Raw genomic sequence first — 17,944 nt, forward strand, 5'->3', positions numbered from 1 at the left:
GCAGGCATTGAAAAATAAACAGAAATCACGGTAACACATTCATTTTAACCGCCTGTACCAGACCTGCCAGTGACAGACCATCCCACTTTGCCAGATCATCTATCATTCTCCCCACCAAACTAGAAATGTTGTACCTGCGGAGCACCCCCCCCCCCCACCCACTCCCGGGCAACTAGCACCCCCCCCCCACCCACTCCCGGGCAACTTGCACACCCAGGTACTCAAAGTGAGTCCCTGCCCTACGGAATGGCAGCCCCTCCACACCTGCCCCCATCCCCGGCCGAGACACCACAAAATACTCACTCTTGTCTAGATTTAGTTTGTACCCAGAGAAAGACCCAAACACTCGAAGCAGCTCCAATATTCCCCCTATCGACACACTCGGTTCCGACACGTATAACAGCAAGTCATTGGCATACAAGGACACCCTATGCTCTACCCCGCTCACCCCCCGCACTATTCCTTTCCATACCCCCAAACCTCTTAATGCGATGGCCAACGGCTCAATGACGAGTGCAAACAGCAGGGGGGGGGGGGGGGGAAAGAACAGAGGACATCCCTGCCTAGTCCCACAGTGGAGAGAAAAGTATCTTGAGCTGATGTTGTTTGTGCGGACACTTGCACCCACCTCCTTATATAGTAGCTTTGCAAGTGCACACCTTTAAGTCCAGGAAAGAGTGACAATAGTTGAGAGATACTTGGGACTATGTCCATTGGAACAGAAAAGCTAAGTAAGGAATATCCTATATTCTAACAGTTGCTACACTGCAAAAGTAGCTCATGGGCTGCAAAGCGGCTGCATGTCCTGATGTCATGAAAGTCAACTTTGTCAGAGGGTGCTGCAGAAGCAAGGCATGGAGGGAAAAGTGGGTACCTTTCTGAAGTAGATGACAACAAAATTAGGAGAGATCAGCGGTATGATTGTTGTACAGCAATCCAAAACTCAAAGTGCATGCATCAAATTAGCTCATTCAGTACCGCAAACGTCTATGACTATTAAGTTTAACAAATTTTCTTTTCCCTACATAGATTAATCTACTGAACATTCCCAGCATTTTCTGCGAATGGAATTTTTATTTCTAGTGATGTTCAATAATTGAAATGTAAAACAATCTGCAACTGTTGGACATGGCAGTGATCCTTACCTTCATTGGTGGGTATTTATGATAAGGAGCTGCTCCTGTAGCCAGTTCAATGGCTGTAATGCCAAAACTCCAAATATCTGCTTTGAAGTCATAGCCTCTAACCTATTAAGGCAAAGGATAAACATAAGTACCTTGGAAGTTGCGTATTACAGTATTTTACTCAAAACTAATCCCAGAATTGTATCATATGCTCCTTAATCATCATCTCTTTAAACTCTAGGAGTAATTTTTTAATTAAGAAATTGAGGCAAAGAACAAAGTACAATAGTGCAGACACCACCAAGAGTGCGCTAAATTAGTGAGCAGCGGGTACACAATTCCAAAGTTTTAATTTGCCTGTGGCACGTAGAATGAAAAGAAAGCTAAAATAAAGTAGGTGAGCAGTTCCACAGTTCTGAGGTCCTGTGAAATGAGGTGTTGGGTAGGAGACAGTGCAAGTCTTGATTTCAAGACGTGGGCAGCACGGTTGCAGCACGGTTGCTTCACAGCTCCAGGGTCCCAGGATTGATTCCCGGCTTGGGTCACTGCCTGTGCTGAGTCTGCACGTTCTCCTCGTGCTTGCGTGGGTTTCCTCCGTGTGCTCCAGTTTCCTCCCACAGTCCAAAGGTGTGAAGGTTAGGTGGATTTACCATGCTAAATTGCCTTTAGTGTCCAAAAAGGTTAGGTGGGATTACTGGGTTACAGGGATAGGATGGAACGTTGGCTTAAGTAGGGTGTTCTTTCAAAGGCTGGTGCAGACTTGATGGGCCGAATGGCCTCCTTCTGCACTGTAATTCTATTTTTCCATGTTTCTAATACAATCTGCGGGGGGGGGGTCATGCCCGCTTTTTAAGGAGTGCACACAGCCTAGGGTCAGAAATGTTTTCAGTCTAGCTTTCTTGTCAACTGTTTGAAGGTGCTGCTTCGTGGTCGCATCCCTCTAGCAACTTGCTGCACTTCTTTTCAGTGTCCTGATAAGTTATTTGAGAGCAGTGATGCTTTCACGCCCACTCCCGATGCCAATACCACCTAGAGTCCACACATGCCATTTTGCAGCAGGGGCCCCACAGAATGGTAACACCACACACAAAAAACAAGGCCCTAGCCACACTTCTCTTCCTCTGGCAAGTAGTAGCAGGCCCCAACCATCGCTCTCGTTGAGCTCAGGTCAAAGACTGAACCTGGGATAATCAGATTATGTGTGACTTTAAACGCCTTGTAATATTATTCAGTTCCAATCATTTATTGAGAATTTTGAAAGGAATTTTACATTCGGATGTAAATAAAGTATGTCTCACTTGCTCCATGACTTCAGGTGCCATCCAGCAGGGTGTGCCCACAAAGGTCTTCCTCACTTTATTCCTAGTCATGTCACCTCCTGTTGCCAGGAATGCACTCACACCAAAATCTGGAGCAGGGAAACAAAGAATGATATAAAGCTCATAACTAGAATAACATTTTCTCAATATTTCTACATAGGCCAATAAAGCAATCTACAGAGAACTACCAAAGTTGCCTGGTGCATTTGGTCACATTTAACACACCATACCTCAAATGTGTGGGACAAGAGTCATACCTGCAACTACTAAAAGTTACAAAAAGCTAGATATGACAAATAGACACTCGGATAGTAATGATCTAATTGGGCAGTCAACATGAATGGGAAAACATGTTTGACGAACCTGCTGGGAATTCTTTTGAGGCCGTTACTAACATAATTGAAAAAAGGAGAATTGGTGAACTTCGTATACTTGGCTTTTCAGAAGGTTTTTGATAAACTCCTCCACTGAAGGTTGGTTAGCAAAATTAAAGCAAATGAGATAGGAGGTAATATATTGGCATGGATTAAAGATGGGCTAACAGGCAGAAAACTGCTGGAATAACTGGGTCACTTTCACGATGGCGGACTGCAATTAGTGGGGTACCGCAAGGATCACTACTTGGATCCCAAACTTAGTGACGGCAAGAACATGGCATATAGAATAATGTGGGAAAACATGAGGTTATCCACTTTGGTCGGAGGGACAGATCTGAAGGGTATTTCTTAAATGGTAAGAGATTAGAAAGTATCGACGTACAAAGGGACCTGGGTCTCGTCACGTCACTGAAAATCAACATGCAGGTGCAGCAAGCAATGTGGAAGGTTAATGGTGTTAGCCTTTATCGCAAGAGGATTTGAGTAGCAATGTCTCGAGTCAGTTGTGTAGAACCTTGGTTAGACTGCACCTGGTGTACTGTGGGTCCCCTTACCTGATGACGGGTATTATTGCCATAGAAGGAGTGAAATAAGGTTTCACCAGGCTTTTTCCAGGGATGACAGCATTGTCCTATGATGAGAGCGAAAGTGGGGAAATGGGCTTATATTCTCTCGAGTTTCAAAGAATGAGACGGTCCCATTGAAACCTACAAAATACTTAAAGGGATGGATGGAGTATGTACAACTAATATATTGAGTCTAGAACCAGGGGACACAATTTCAAAATAAGGGGGAAGCCACTTAGGATCGAGGATCGATGAGAAGTTTTTTTACTCCGAGTTGGTGAATCTTTGGAATTCCCGACCCTAGAGGCCTGTGGAGGTGCAGTCATTGAGTAGATTTAAAGCAGATATTGACTGATTTCTAATTAGCGATGTGCAAAAGGCTATGAGATTATAGGGAGACAAGGCATGGAAGTGGATCCAGTCATGATCATATTGAACGGCAGAGCAGGTTCAATGGGCTGAATGGCCAACTCCTGCCACTATGTCCTTGCTACTTTACTCCACCGTTTCCAAATATTACACATGCTAATAATCAAGCGAGACCACACAAAGGAATGAAAGAATGAAAGCACCAAAGATTAAGACTTGTCTCTCATTATGTTTTATAACTTATAACACTGGGGGGGGGGGGCAGACACTTTGCATAATAGCTTTTCACTCAGAAAAATGCTCTGTTCCAGAGGCAGCAGTTCTCTATATTAGGAGTACTGTCAGTTAAATATAAAATGCTGGAAAGCAGTAAACATAAAGAGATACATTCAGAATTAGACAATCCCAAAGGCACCATTCCCTTTAAAATGAGACAGCAACAGGAGAGCACCATTCAAAGCTATCCTAAGAACCATTAAAGGCAGAAAATACCTATCGTATTAATCAAAAATATGATTAAAATACACTTCCTGTATTTACATGTAGATCGTCTCTTAAGAAAGGTTTTTATATTTATAAGGCACCTACAAGACCGTTTCTCTATTCAACAAACTAATGCTATGGACTAATGTCATCAAGTTATTCTACTGGATTAAATACAATTAGGTTATTTTCTCTCTTTCTCCCATTCAAACTCCCAGCAGATGCTTAATGAAGAAAGTCAAATCTGTGGACCCAAGATTACCAGAAGCACAAGAAAAAGAGGGGACTTGAAGTCATCCAAACACATGCCTTTAACAATGCACACTGTTGTTAACTGAATTTATATAGTTCTACTTAAAAGCGCAGTCAGTGGAGGCGAGCTAAAACAGGCCATTGAGTTGGACTGTCAGATTACACATACTTCCTGACCCAACTTGTTTCAGCAAGGCTGCAAATGCTTTTATTGTACAATATCAGTCACCATGGTATTTTAAATTAGTCACAACATGCACGGCTTCTGATAAGTGCAACATGAAGTATTCAAAATTATTTCTTTTTGGTCAAGTATTTTTCTGGATCTGAAATGACAGTCTGAAGTAGCTTCCTGAGATCTTAATGCATTCAATTTAATGTGTTCTGTTGAAACTTATCTTGCTCTGTCCACAGAATTTAAAATAAAGTAGTAACCCTTTTATTTGGAAAAGGTTAACTCCTGCGCTAAAATAGTAGCCAAAGGAATGGTACAAGCACGTTAAAATTTCAGACACCGGAACTTCCTGCCTTATTTCTTCTGTTAATCTGAGGTTAGTGGATATGGTGCAATCAGAGAGGAATTATATAAACTTTAGAAGCAAAAAGATCTTCCTTTAAAACTAATCTGGCAGGGGGGTGGGTGCCAGGATTAAATATTAGAGAGGAGAAACAAAATGCAAAGGCCGGAGAGACAAATAGCACCAAGCGTAAAGAATAACAAATACGAGAGCTCCGACAGGGGAAATTTGAGACAGTCAACAGATTTGGGTGTGATTTGTATAAACGCAAGTACCGTGAAAAATCAGGCTATTCAGCTGAAGCACAAGCCACCAAATGGGACAATGGTATAGTTGCAACAGAAACCTGGCTTAAAATTGGGAAAGACTGGGAACTTGATATTACCAGCTACAATGGAAATTAGGGATGAGAGAAAAAAATGTAGGGGAGGTAATGATCAAAGACACTATCATAGCACTGAAGAGGAATTGTGTGGTTGCGGAGTCAGAAACAGAATCTATTCAGTCAGAAGTTGATCAGAGGAGTTATTTACACTACTGGAATGAATGCTATGAGCTACCAAATAATGGCATGGCAATAGAAGAGCAAATTTCAAGGCAAATTATTGAAAGATGCAAGAGCTGTAGTGCTGTGTTGATAAACTTGAATTAACCCAATATAGACTGGGTCAGTAACATAGCAAAGGGTAATAATGAAGGGGAAGAGTTTCTGAAAAGTGTACAAGGGAAACAGTCTTATAATTTTGTTTCCAGTCAAACGATGGAAAGGCAGTGCTGGATCTAGTCAGCTGAAGTGAAGTGAGTCAAGTTGAAGTATGTTTCAATAGAAGGGAACAGTGATCATAATATGAAGTTTAGAATAGATATACCAAAGGACAAAAAACAATCAAACATAAGAATGCTAAAACAGAGAAGCCAATTTTACAGAACCAAAAAGGGATTTTGCTTAGGTTCACTGGAATCAACAATTGGTAAGCAAGACAGTAAATGAACAATTGAAGGCATTCAAAGGGGAGGTGGCTCAGATACAGAGTAAACACATCCCAATGAGGGGGAAATGAAGCGCATCCAAAGCCAGAGATCCCCGATAGACAAAAAAATGAAAAGGAGATTTCTTTAAAAGCTATATGCAGTACTCAAGGGGTTTGTGTGTGTGTGTCTGTCCGTCTTTTGGTGTAAAAGTGAGTGTGTTGAAATATAAAAATATTTCTCAAAAATAAAATCACCCATGATTTTAGTCGTACCTCTCTTACAGGCTTCCAATATTTCCTGGTTTATATTGTCACCCCACTGCGGGAGGATAAGGGTGAAGTTATCCACATTGGTCATAAGAATAGAAAAGTAAAATGAAACTTGCAAATTCTGGTGCTCAAAGGGAGTGTACTTGAGCATGCAGATATAGTTAGCAATTAGAAGGGCAAATAGCTTGTTTGCTTTTATTGTAAGGGGATTGGAGTACAAGAATAACAAGTGTTGCTACAATTGTACAGGATGATGGAGGGGACAAACTGTGCTGTGTGCAATTTTGTCTCCATATTTAAGGAAAGATATGTGCATTGTAGACAGTTCAGTTATGATTCATTAGATTGGTCCCTGCGATGGTGAGATTTGGGCATATATTTTCTGGAGTTTAGAAGAATGAGGAGTGATTGAAATACACACAGTTCTGCTGAAAGGGCTGGACAGGGTAACATAGAGAGTCTTTTTCTGCTGGGTGATGAATATAAAACACAGGGGCATAGTCGCAGGCTAAGCGGTAGAACATTTAAGACCGAGATGGAGAGAAATGTCCTTATTCAAAGGGTCATGAAATTTGCAATTCTCTGCCCGAGGGTCATTGGATATATTCAAGACTACGGTAGGCACATTTGTGGTTTCTCAGAAGCTGTGTGGTTTTCTACTCCTATTTCTTAAGTTGTATTCTCATGATTAAAGGGGTGAGGAACAAAGTGACCCAATTTTTGGTGTAAACATCTTTGAAAGTCGCACATCATGCTATGAGAGCTAAAAAGCATTAAAATCTTGGATTTTATCTATTAAGTCAAGTAATACAGAAGGAAGTTATAATAATCTTCATAAAACTATACTTAGTGTATTTAATTTCGGCACCAATATTGAAGATCATGTCGTCGTTTAGGAGAGGGTGGAGAAGGGATTTACTAGAATAGCAGCAGGAATGAAGGACTAGTTACGTGGAGATCTTTCTCTAGAGAGGATTTGACAAAGAACAGTTCTGATAGCAAATAAGGAGAAATTTCCTGTGTCAGAAGGGTCAACAAGCAGAGATGCCAATTTAAGGTGACTTGCAAAGAACCCAAGGAGACGTGAACTTAAAAAATATTGAGTTGTGATCAGGAACGTACAGCCTGAACGGGTGGTGGAAGCAGGCTTAATGGGCCGAATGGCCCCCTCTGTGCTATATTCAGTCTGTGATTCTACCTTGCCATTTGACAAAGAAGGAATCTACAAGACCTGGCAATGTTGTTCAAGAAGATACCTACCAAGAAACCAGAAAATATATATTGGTTAGGAATTTGATGAATATTTGATGCCTTGAACTCGCTTTCGGAGCAGATGGTGGAAGCAGGTACAATATTGATTTTTAAGGGGCGCCTTGACAAATACACGAAGAGGATGGGAATAGGGGAATACGGATCCCGGAAGTGTAGAAGGTTTTGGGTTAGACTGGCAAAATGGTCGACTCGGGCTTGGAGGTTCGAAGGGCCTGTTCCTCTGCTGTACTTCTTTTTGTTTTGTTCTTTGGGTGTTTATAAAAGCTTACATTAAAAATGTATCGTGATGGCAGAACTGTTGTGAAGTGCAAACTGATTTGGCATTCCAGTAATAGATACTTCATTGTTCTCTGCTTTGGCCCAAACTTAATTCAAACTCCTATCATTTGTAACTAAATATTATAATTAGCCATTAGACTGTAAAAGGTGTATCCATGTGGTCACATCATTTAACGGGGAAATAAGAACATAACATAAGAACATAAGAACTAGGAGCAGGAGTAGGCAATCTGGCCCCTAGAGTCTGCTCTGCCATTCAATGAGATCATGGCTGATCTTTTGTGGACTCAGCTCCACTTTCCGGCCTGAACACCATAACCCTTTATTCTCAAAAAAAACTATCTATCTTCATCTTGAAAACATTTAATGAAGGAGCCATAACTGCTTCACTGGGCAAGGAATTTCATAGATTCACAACCCTTTGAGGTGAAGAAGTTCCTCCTAAGATCAGTCCTAGATCTACTGCCCCTTATTTTGAGGCTATGCTCCCTAGTTCTGTTTTCACATGCCAGTGGAAACAACCTGCCCGCATCGATCATATCTATTCCCTTCATAATTTTATATGTTTCTATAAGATCCCCCCTGCACCCTTCTAAATTTCAATGAGTACAGTCCCAGTCGACTCAACCTCTCCTCGTAATCCATCCTCCTCAGCTCTGGGGTTAACCGAGTGAATCAGCTCTGCACACCCTCCAGAACCAGTACATCCTTTCTCAGGTAAGGAGACCAAAACTGAACACAATACTCCAGGTGTGGCCTCACCAACACCGTACACAGTTGCAGCATAACCCCCCGAGTCTTAAATTCCATCCCTCTAGCAATGAAGGGCAAAACTCCATTTGCCTTCTTAATCACCTGTTGAACCCGTAAACCAACTTTTTGTGACTCATGCACGAGCACACCAAGGTCCCTCTGCACAGCAGCATGTTTTAATATTTTATCATTTAAATAATAATACCTTTTGCTGTTATTCCTACCAAAATGGAAACCTCACATTTGTCAACATTGTATCTCATCTGCCAGACCCTAGCCCATTCACTTAACCTATCCAAATCCCTCTGCAGACTTCCAGTATCCTCTGCACTTTTTGCTTTACCAATCATCTTTGTGTCGTCTGCAAACCTGGACACATTGCACTTGGTCCCCAACTCCAAATCATCTATGTAAATTGTGAACAATTGTGGGCCCAACACGGATCCCTGAGGGACACCACTAGCTATCGATTGCCAATCAATCAGTAGATGAGCAATCTATGCCAATCTTGCAATGACACACCCTACTGAGATAGATTCTGCGATACTATGATTCAAAACATTCTTTCCCTCAATGGTGAAAGCTTCGGAATTAGAGTAGAAATCAACGTTCCCAATTTGCACAGGTTTAGATTTCCCAGTCATTAAATTTGTGACAGGAAAATCAAGAAAATGGCACTCAAGCATGCTGTTGCTGCCTCAATTATACAAACTGCACTCCTGTCCACAAAGACTATTAGGATCTTTTGTAATTTAAAAGTATTTTCACAGGATCAAAACAACTGTCTGTAAATCCTCAGTTCAGAATGCTAAATTTAAAATCATTACTCTAGTCTGACTGAGAAGGGATCACATCAATAAAATAGTGCCAGCATTGTATCGGTGAACTCAGGATATCAATTATTAATATACAGACTGCTGCATTTAGTTTCTTTCAATCACTCTGTGGCAGTGAAGAGAGTTGGCATGCTATTTACTTTTAGATCAAATAAAACTTAGCCAACCCTTTTTGTCAGAGGGAAATGTGGAGTCCTTCTATTAAATTGAATTTGGTTGTCCCCAATAGCAACCATAATAAAATATAACCAGTTGCTTTGGGGTCATTCCTTCCTTAGACACAAAATGAATAATGGCCTTCACCAATCTGTCAACTCATACTTTTATTCCATACTGGTGCAATATGAGCCTAATCTTTTAAAATTCATAAATGGTACTTCTGCTTTTGATCTTCTTTCCTCATCTATGTTTACTGTTCAATTCTTTTTTAAAAAAAAACATTTATATATCTTGCTTTTGGATGCTCCTTTTATTTATGTTCCCCTCATGACTGTCTTCCATTTTCTATCCTGCAGTTGTGACAAATATCCTCTCTGACCACATTAAATACTGAAATATTAGGGTGTAACATAATTGAACTGATTAGGTCAAACATATTAAAGAATTTTTAATTGGCTTTCTATCCCAGCCATTCAGTAAAGCTAGTGGCCTCCAAATTAATTCTAGTTTGCGGCTTTGCAATAACTTATTTATATAGTATAATGTAATTAAATGGACAGCATGGTGGTGCAATGGTTAGCACTGCGGCCTACGGCGATGAGGATCAGGTTCGATCTTGACCCCGGGTCACTGTCTGGGTGGAGTTTGCACAGTCTCCCCGTATCTGCGTGGGTTTCACCCCCCCAACCCAAGATATGCAGGTTAGGTGGATTGGCCATGCTAAATTGCCCCTTAAATTTGAAAAAAAATACTAGGGCACTCTAAATTTAGAGAAACAAAATGTAATTAAGCATCTTAAAGTGTTTCCCAGATGTTATAAAGCAAAGTCTGACACTGCACCACAGAGATAAAAGAAGAAAGGTGGAGAGGCTTAAGGAGGGAACAGCTTATGGCCTTGGTAGCTGAAAACATGGCTGCCTATGGTGGAACGCAATCAAAATTGCAGATGTTGAAGAGGTCTGAATTGGAGTAGACTAGTTGGAGGGTTACAGAGCTGCAGGAGGTTACAGACATGGAAAGTGCAAGATCATGGAAAGTGCAAGATCATGGAGATATTTTATTCGGAAAATTTAAAATTGAGGCATTGGTTAACTTAGATGTCAATATAGGCCAGCGAGCACGAAGATGAAAGGATGATTGAGTGAAAGGTAGGACATGGCAGCAGAGTTTTGGAAGACCTCAAGTTTACAGAAGGTAAATGCACTCAAATAGGTCAAGTCTAAAGGTAACATATACATGAAAGGAAGTGTCAGGGTGAGGTTGCGTGATGTTTAGGAAATGAAAATAGGTGGTCTTGGTGATGGGATATATATGGTCAGAAGCTCATCATGAGGTCAAATATGACACGGTTGTGGACCGTCTGGCTCAGCGTCAGACAAGTTTCTGTTCATTCAGTAATGGCAACCAGATTAGTTTGACAATTTCGACAGTGGGGAGGTTCAGAGAGGTAGTGATTAAATATTAGGATATGTTACAAAAACTGTTTGTGAAATATGTGTAATAATGAGCCATATTGATACAAAATGGTAACAAACTTCGAACAATTACTTTGTAATTGTGGCCTGTTGCGCAGTAAAGTAAGGAAGAATGAGATTGGATATGATGTGTTAATACTGCACTTGCTGGTTATTATATAAACACAAGCAATAAGAAAGATTTTGATTTTGAAAAAAAAAGGTTGTACCAGGTGAATGTTTCTTTGGTTAACTAGTTAAAAACTAGTTCAATAAGAATACTTGAAAATAAGCCCAACGATAATGACGCACCCCTAAAGGAGTCCTTACACAATGAATTATTATATCCACCACCCTATGTGATATGGTAAGGAAAAAACTTAAACCTATGCGCCCTAGTAATTGACCCCTCTACCCTGGGAAAAAGCCTCTGACTATTCACCCTGTCTATGTCCCTCATAATTTTGTAGACATCGATCAGGTTGCCCCTCAACCTCCGTTGTTCCAGTGAGAACAAACCGAGTTTATTCAACCTCTCCTCATAGCTAATTCCCTCCATACCAGCAAACATCCTGGTAAATCTCTTCTGCACCCGCTCTAAAGCCTCCACATCCTTCTGGTAGTGTGGCGACCAGAATTGAACACTATACTCCAAGTGTGGCCTAACAAGTCATCAAACATTTAAGAACCGTAAATCCTGAGGAAGATCTAATCTCAAGCAATGGTGGCACTTTATTTAGCACTGTTGCCTCATAGCTCTAGGAACCAGAGTTCAATTCCAGTCTTGGGTGACTGTGTGGAGTTTGCACATTCTCCCTATGTGTGCATGAGTTTCCTCCAATTTCCTCCACAGTCCAAAAATGTGCAGGTGAGGTAGATTGGCCGTGCTAAATTGCCCCTTCGTGCTCAAAGGCTAGGTTGAGTTACAAGGATGGGGCAGGCGAGTGGACCTGGGTCAACCCCAATGTCCTGATAGATGCGGATCACATGTCCCTCGCATCTACAGGACTGCATGCTTCTCACCCTGTTTAGGATTCGCTCTTTATCCTGGAATTTATAGGCGCTTTGCTATGATCGCCCGTGGTGGTTCTCCTGTGCTGGGCCTTTGCTGTAGTGACCTGTGCGCCCAGTCAACCTCTCTGGGGACTTGAGGAAGCTCCCTCACCCCAATCAGCTTTCCAGGCATCTGTGCAATGTACAATCGGGTTTCTGCCCGCTGTGCCCTCAGGTAGCCTGACAATCCTTCAGTTCTGGTAACAGGACATGTTCCCTGGATCCTCCACCTTCCCCATGCAACTTCTGTCTCAAGCATGGTGATTCAATCACTCTGGTCAGTGGATGATCTCTCCAGGTCCCACACCATCACCTCCTGGGTCTCTAGTCTCCACTCCGTCCTCTCGGGTGCCTATTTGAAGGGGGCCAAAGCGACCTCGATCTCTACGGCTGACCTCATGGCCACCATGAGCTCCTCCTTAATAGAGTCCCTGTGCTTTTGGAGCTCTGTTGATAGGAGCTCCATCCATTGCTCTGTCGGTGGGTGGGTCGGCATTCGTGTTGTGAACCCGCTTGGTCCACCATGCTCTGATCCGCCACATTCCGCATGTCCAAGGACTGGATTTTCCTCTCCATGCTCTTGGTTTGTTTAGTTACATGAAGACCCATGGCAGAAACTCATGACTAGATGCCATCCTTGAATTAAGGGACAGCTGATGACGATAATGCAGATGTGGCCCACCACTAAATCTGATGATGGGATGTGCTTAAAATTGAAGTCTTCCTTTGAAATGAAAATGAAATGAAAATCGCTTATAGTCACAAGTAGACTTCAAATGAAGTTACTGTGAAAAGCCCCTCGTCGCCATATTCCGGCGCCTGTTCGGGGAAGCTGGTACGGGAATTGAACCGTGCGGCTGGCCTGCCTTAAGTCTGCTTTCAAAGCCAGCGATTTAGCCCTGTGCTAAACCAGCCCCTCCTTTAGTACATAACTAATGCATTTAATACCATTATTTTCATCTTTTTTATCATGCTTCTAGCATATGCAATTTTTCACCATGTTAGTTCTAGTATTGTACAATAATGGCATTTTATATTCCCGTATTCCTCTGAGGAAAGTGAAGGAAAGGAAATGCGATCAAAAATTATTGATTTTTTTTTCTTGTTACTATAACACACACTGGCAAAGTTACCATTCTATCTCACTAGTAGTCTCACATTTACACGATCTGTTGCAATGGTATGTGATAAGTGGAGCTGCACTGTGAGCACAGACATTTAATTAAATTGTATGAAATCACAGCTGAGTGTCAGTACAGTTCTTTATATAGAACTAGGAACATTTTTTTAATAAAGTGAATGACAGTACTGCACTATGTTCATAAATAATACAAGTGGCAGACCAGTGATGGGTAAAATTGGTTTTGCTTCTACAGTGATGTTAGATAGTTCTTTGAAGGCGGTGAGCAATCTGTTTGGGCCATTATGAAAAGTTTAAATTATGATTACTGTATATGAATATTATATTTTGATCTAATTTAATCATAGAAATACATCAATTTACCACTTCTCAGTTAACATTAGGTACCAACAAATCAAACAAATATACACTCATAAACATGTCCTTTTCAGTGAGTGCCCCACCTGAATATTGGAAAACAGAAGAAATAAGAAATACTACAAATACCCAACCAATAGGTGAGTTTACATTTGAAATAGGAAACAATTTACCACATTTTTGACATCTTTAAAATACATAAAAAATAAAGGAGGACATTCCAAAAAAAAAAAAAAAAAAACTTTACAGTAGAGCTACAATGGACACCAACCATAAATGAGGGAAGAGGAATTTTACTTTGGACTGTTGCATCAGTTCTCTTAATTACAACAGCAGTACAGTGTCATTACACGGGTCACACAGATTTAAAATGTTGAGCCTGAATTTAATACAATTTAATGAATGGGTGCAAGTGAATCTCTGTCCCAACACTGCATGCAACTGGGAAATGGAATTTAAATGTTGGCTTCTTGTCAAATCATGGGGTTCTGCTAGAAAAACCCCTTTTAAACATTCAACTGCAGCTATTATACTTCATATGAGGAAACTTTATTTGGGCAAATAATTACAAACATTCTGCAACAATGAAAACTCTCCCAAAAAGTTCTGGATAAAGACAAATGACAACAATCAAAATGCGCAAATCAGACTCAAGGATGCATCGAGAGTAAGACAGCAAATGCAAAGATCTGAACGTACAGCAGCCATTTTGCTCACACAATACGTCGTCTTATCTGTTACAATCTGCATTCCCAGTCTTAATCATCCACTCATTCAGGTGTTTTTTGAAGGAATCCACAAAATAGGTTCGGATGAAGGCAACTTTAGCCTGTATGAATTTCTAGAGGGAGCAGTGTTGGGAGAACGAGTGGTGCCATGATCCTCTGAGTAGGTGGGCGAGAGGTTCCACTCAGTTTCTTAGCTGTCAGTTTCAAAACAGCACTGGCCAGCAATTTCTAGAATACGAGCCACATCATCTTCTCTTTAGTCGATCATCTTAAAAGTCTTGACTGATGATAAGTCAACAGGGATCCAATTTACACATTATTCTAGCCTGTGCTTTAAAAGGATTACTTCCAACTCTCTAATCGCACATCATTTCTAGCCACAGTCGGCTTTGCTGGCCAGTGCTGCTTTGAAGCCAACATCTAAGAGAGTGATTTTAACAGCTTAGGGCATCTCTCTTCTGTCCTCCCATGTAAATCTTTGGTTCGGACTAGAAATAGAGTGGAACCTCTCACCCACCCAGAGGATCATGGCACCACTCATTCTCCCAATATGGCTCCCTCTGCAACTGTTACTCGGTGTTCCCAAACAGGGACATTAGGTGCTGATTGAACTGGCTCAAAGGTTGAAGGGGGTGGGGCGGGCAGAGGGTGGCATGGGGTTGGTAGTTGGGAAAAGTACAGTCCCTGAAGTTGAAGAAAAAGTCACATTGTACCAGAGAAAGAACAGAAACCCTGGAATGAAAATGGATAATACAAGAGAATGAAACAGATCAGATCAGTCAGCATCTGAAAGGGCAAACGCAGGTTTGTATTTCAATGTAATTCTTGAGAACTATGCTGAAGAAGGCGCCATGCATTCCCATCAGTTTTATTTTGATATTAAAAAATGCACTCCACTTGGCCAAGATTAGGATCATGACCGGCACAGGCTTAAGGGCCTGTTTCGGTACTGTAATCTTCTTTGTTAACCATGGTTACTTATTCCAACTCTTCATTTGGTTCTTTCATCTGGACTCAATTTCTACTCACAACGCCTAAACCTGCCATGACATCATTATCACTGTGATTAGTACAAAATTACAAAATAAACATTGCTATTTATCGTTCCTCTTCACAAGAACGTAATGAGACTGGGAAGAACAAAGTCAGTCAGCACTTCCCATATACCATACACAGCCCATAGCATTTCAGTTCATCAGTGGAGTTTTGAAAAGAATAAAAATTGCAAACACTCATTCAACAAAATTCAGTGCATTAACTTTTAAAATGTTATCTACCAATTTTCAGCTATTCAGCACAATCTCACTGCTACTGCTGGAAAAATCGCATATTTTTTATTTCACACTAATGCAATTCAGAGACAATAAGCTGTTGGAAATAGAAAATAAGTGAAAGTTGGAAGGAGCCCTCTAAATTTGAGGTTGAAATGAAATGAAAATCGCTTATGTCACAAGTAGGCTTCAAATGAAGTTACTGTGAAAAGCCCCTAGTCGCCAAATTCCAGCGCCTGTTCGTGGAGGCTGGTTCGTGGAGGCTGGTACGAGGTTGAATTTGTTATTGGGGCAGAGTTGAGGGAGCATACTACAATTGGTTAAACAGTGTTTCACACTGCCACCGGTGCTTGGAATTGAGTGAATTTCAATCACCAGTAGTTTTTTTTTATATGTCTGTCTGGATTAAGTAGTATGTGCACATGCTTGGAGCAAGCTTCCAACTTTGTGAGAGAATTGGGTGGGTATGTGTCTTTGTTGAGAGCGCATGCTCCTGTCTGCAGGAATGTACATGTACACATTGCTTTCTGTGTGATATGTTTAATGTTTTCCTGTGAGAGTCGATGCATGCATATGTGCACTTAAATTTGCACCAAATGAAAACCAATCAGTTAAAATCCAAGGTCACACGTCTCTTTGCTTTTTAATTTTACATCATCCGCAGCAGTCATTTCACCACTTTAGCTACTTAATGCACTGAAAATGATTTCTTTCATTGACTAGTAATTACCTGCAATTTGTACTGAGCCTTCCTCGCCAAGAAGAATGTTTCCTGCCTTCAAGTCTCTGCAAGATAAATAAAGGAATTCAGCTGTGCAGGAATCAAAAGGGACCAAAGTCCTCCACAATGCCAACTGTTATGGAAAATTCCAGTATTAAGGAGGGATCTTAAAAATAGTGGCTCCAACGAAGTGACTGAATGGCCTTCTTTCCCACAATAACTGACTGATTCCAGCAATTTATAATTAATAGATACTTCCAAGATAAATATCACATTAACTCATGCACATTATTCTCTTTATAGAAATATTAACTGAAAGGAACGCATAATAACAAATTAGTTTGTCGCCGTCACCTTTAAAGTCTCCCCAATCGTTTGCACAGTGAAGGAGCTAAAAACTTCAATACTGTGCTGAATTTGAAGCAGATACACAGAGTCTCGAACCACTTCTGCATGACATTCAATGATATTACCATTTTGGATTCCTTATGAGTTTTTAAAAAATGTATTTACTGATGTGAGCGTCGCTGGTTAGGCCAGCATTTAATGCTCACCCCTAGTTGCTCTTCAGAAGGTGCTGGTGAGTTGCCTTCTTGAGCTGCTGCAATCTTTGAGGTGTAGGTACACACACGGAGCTGTTAGGAAGCAATTAGAGAAGGTTCACTGCTAACCCGGAGCCAGTGACAGTGAAAGAACGGCGATATCTTTCCAAGTCAGGGTGGTGAGTAACTTGGAGGGGAACCTCCAGGTGGTGAGGTTCCCAGGTATCTGCTGCTCCTGTCCTTCTAGATGGTAGTGGTCGAGGGTTTGGAAGGTGCTGTCTAAAGAACTTTGGTGAGTTATTGCAGTGCATCTTGTAGATGTACACACAGCTGCCACTGTTCGTCGGTCGTAGAGGGTTTGAATGTTTGTGGAAGGGGGAGCAATCAAGCGGGCCATTTTGTCTTGGATGGTGTTGAGCTTCCTTAGTGTTGTTGGAGCTGCACTCATCCAGGTAAGTGGAAAGAATTCCATTATATTTCTGACTTGTGCCTTGTAGATGGTGGACAGGTTTTGGTGGCCAGGAAGTGAGTTACTCTTCGTAGGATTACTAGCCTTTGACCTCCCCTGGTGGCCACCATATTAACATGGCTAGTCCAGTTCAGTTTCTGATCAATGGTAACCACCAGAAGGTTGATTGTGGAGGATTCAGCAATGGTAATGCCATTGAATGTCAAGTGGCAGTGGTTAGATAATCTCTTGTAGGAGATGGTCATTGCCTGGCACTTGTGTGGTGCAAATGCAACCCAACATGCCATTTGTCAGCCTAAGCCTGGATATTGTCCAAGTCTTGCTGTATTTGGACATGGACTGCTTCATTATCGGAGGTGTCGCGAATGGTGCAGTCATCCACAAACATCCCCATTTCTGACCTTATGATGGAAGGGAGATCATTAATGAAGAAGCTGAAGATGGTTGGGCTTAGGACACTGCCACGAGGAACTCCTGCAGTGATGAGGTATCGTGATTGACGAAGCTTTAGTGGAAAAACCATATTGTGGCTACTAGGACAGGCAAGACACTGAAAATGCTGTGATTAGTGACTCATTTACGGAGTCCCAAAAGTCTCTCCATCACCTAAAAGACTTGGTGGCATCAAATCATTACTTTTTAAATTAACCATGGAGAGGT

General features: G+C 41.3%; 1 protein-coding gene across 2 annotated transcripts in view; it reads right to left on the minus strand.

Moving 5' to 3' along the window:
• Nucleotides 1–17,944, minus strand: part of LOC140385744 (serine/threonine-protein kinase OSR1-like) — a 265,075-nt gene that overhangs the window by 113,460 nt on the left and 133,671 nt on the right. For both annotated transcript variants that reach the window (XM_072468206.1, XM_072468207.1), the window contains exons 5-7: nt 16,283–16,338; nt 2,423–2,532; nt 1,146–1,247 (exon numbers count right to left, since the gene is read on the minus strand). In XM_072468206.1, the coding sequence (XP_072324307.1) occupies nt 1,146–1,247; nt 2,423–2,532; nt 16,283–16,338 (268 nt within the window). The remainder of the gene's footprint in view (nt 1–1,145; nt 1,248–2,422; nt 2,533–16,282; nt 16,339–17,944) is intronic.

This window comes from Scyliorhinus torazame, chromosome 11, assembly GCF_047496885.1.
Source record: "Scyliorhinus torazame isolate Kashiwa2021f chromosome 11, sScyTor2.1, whole genome shotgun sequence".
Taxonomy (NCBI): Eukaryota; Metazoa; Chordata; class Chondrichthyes; order Carcharhiniformes; family Scyliorhinidae; genus Scyliorhinus; species Scyliorhinus torazame.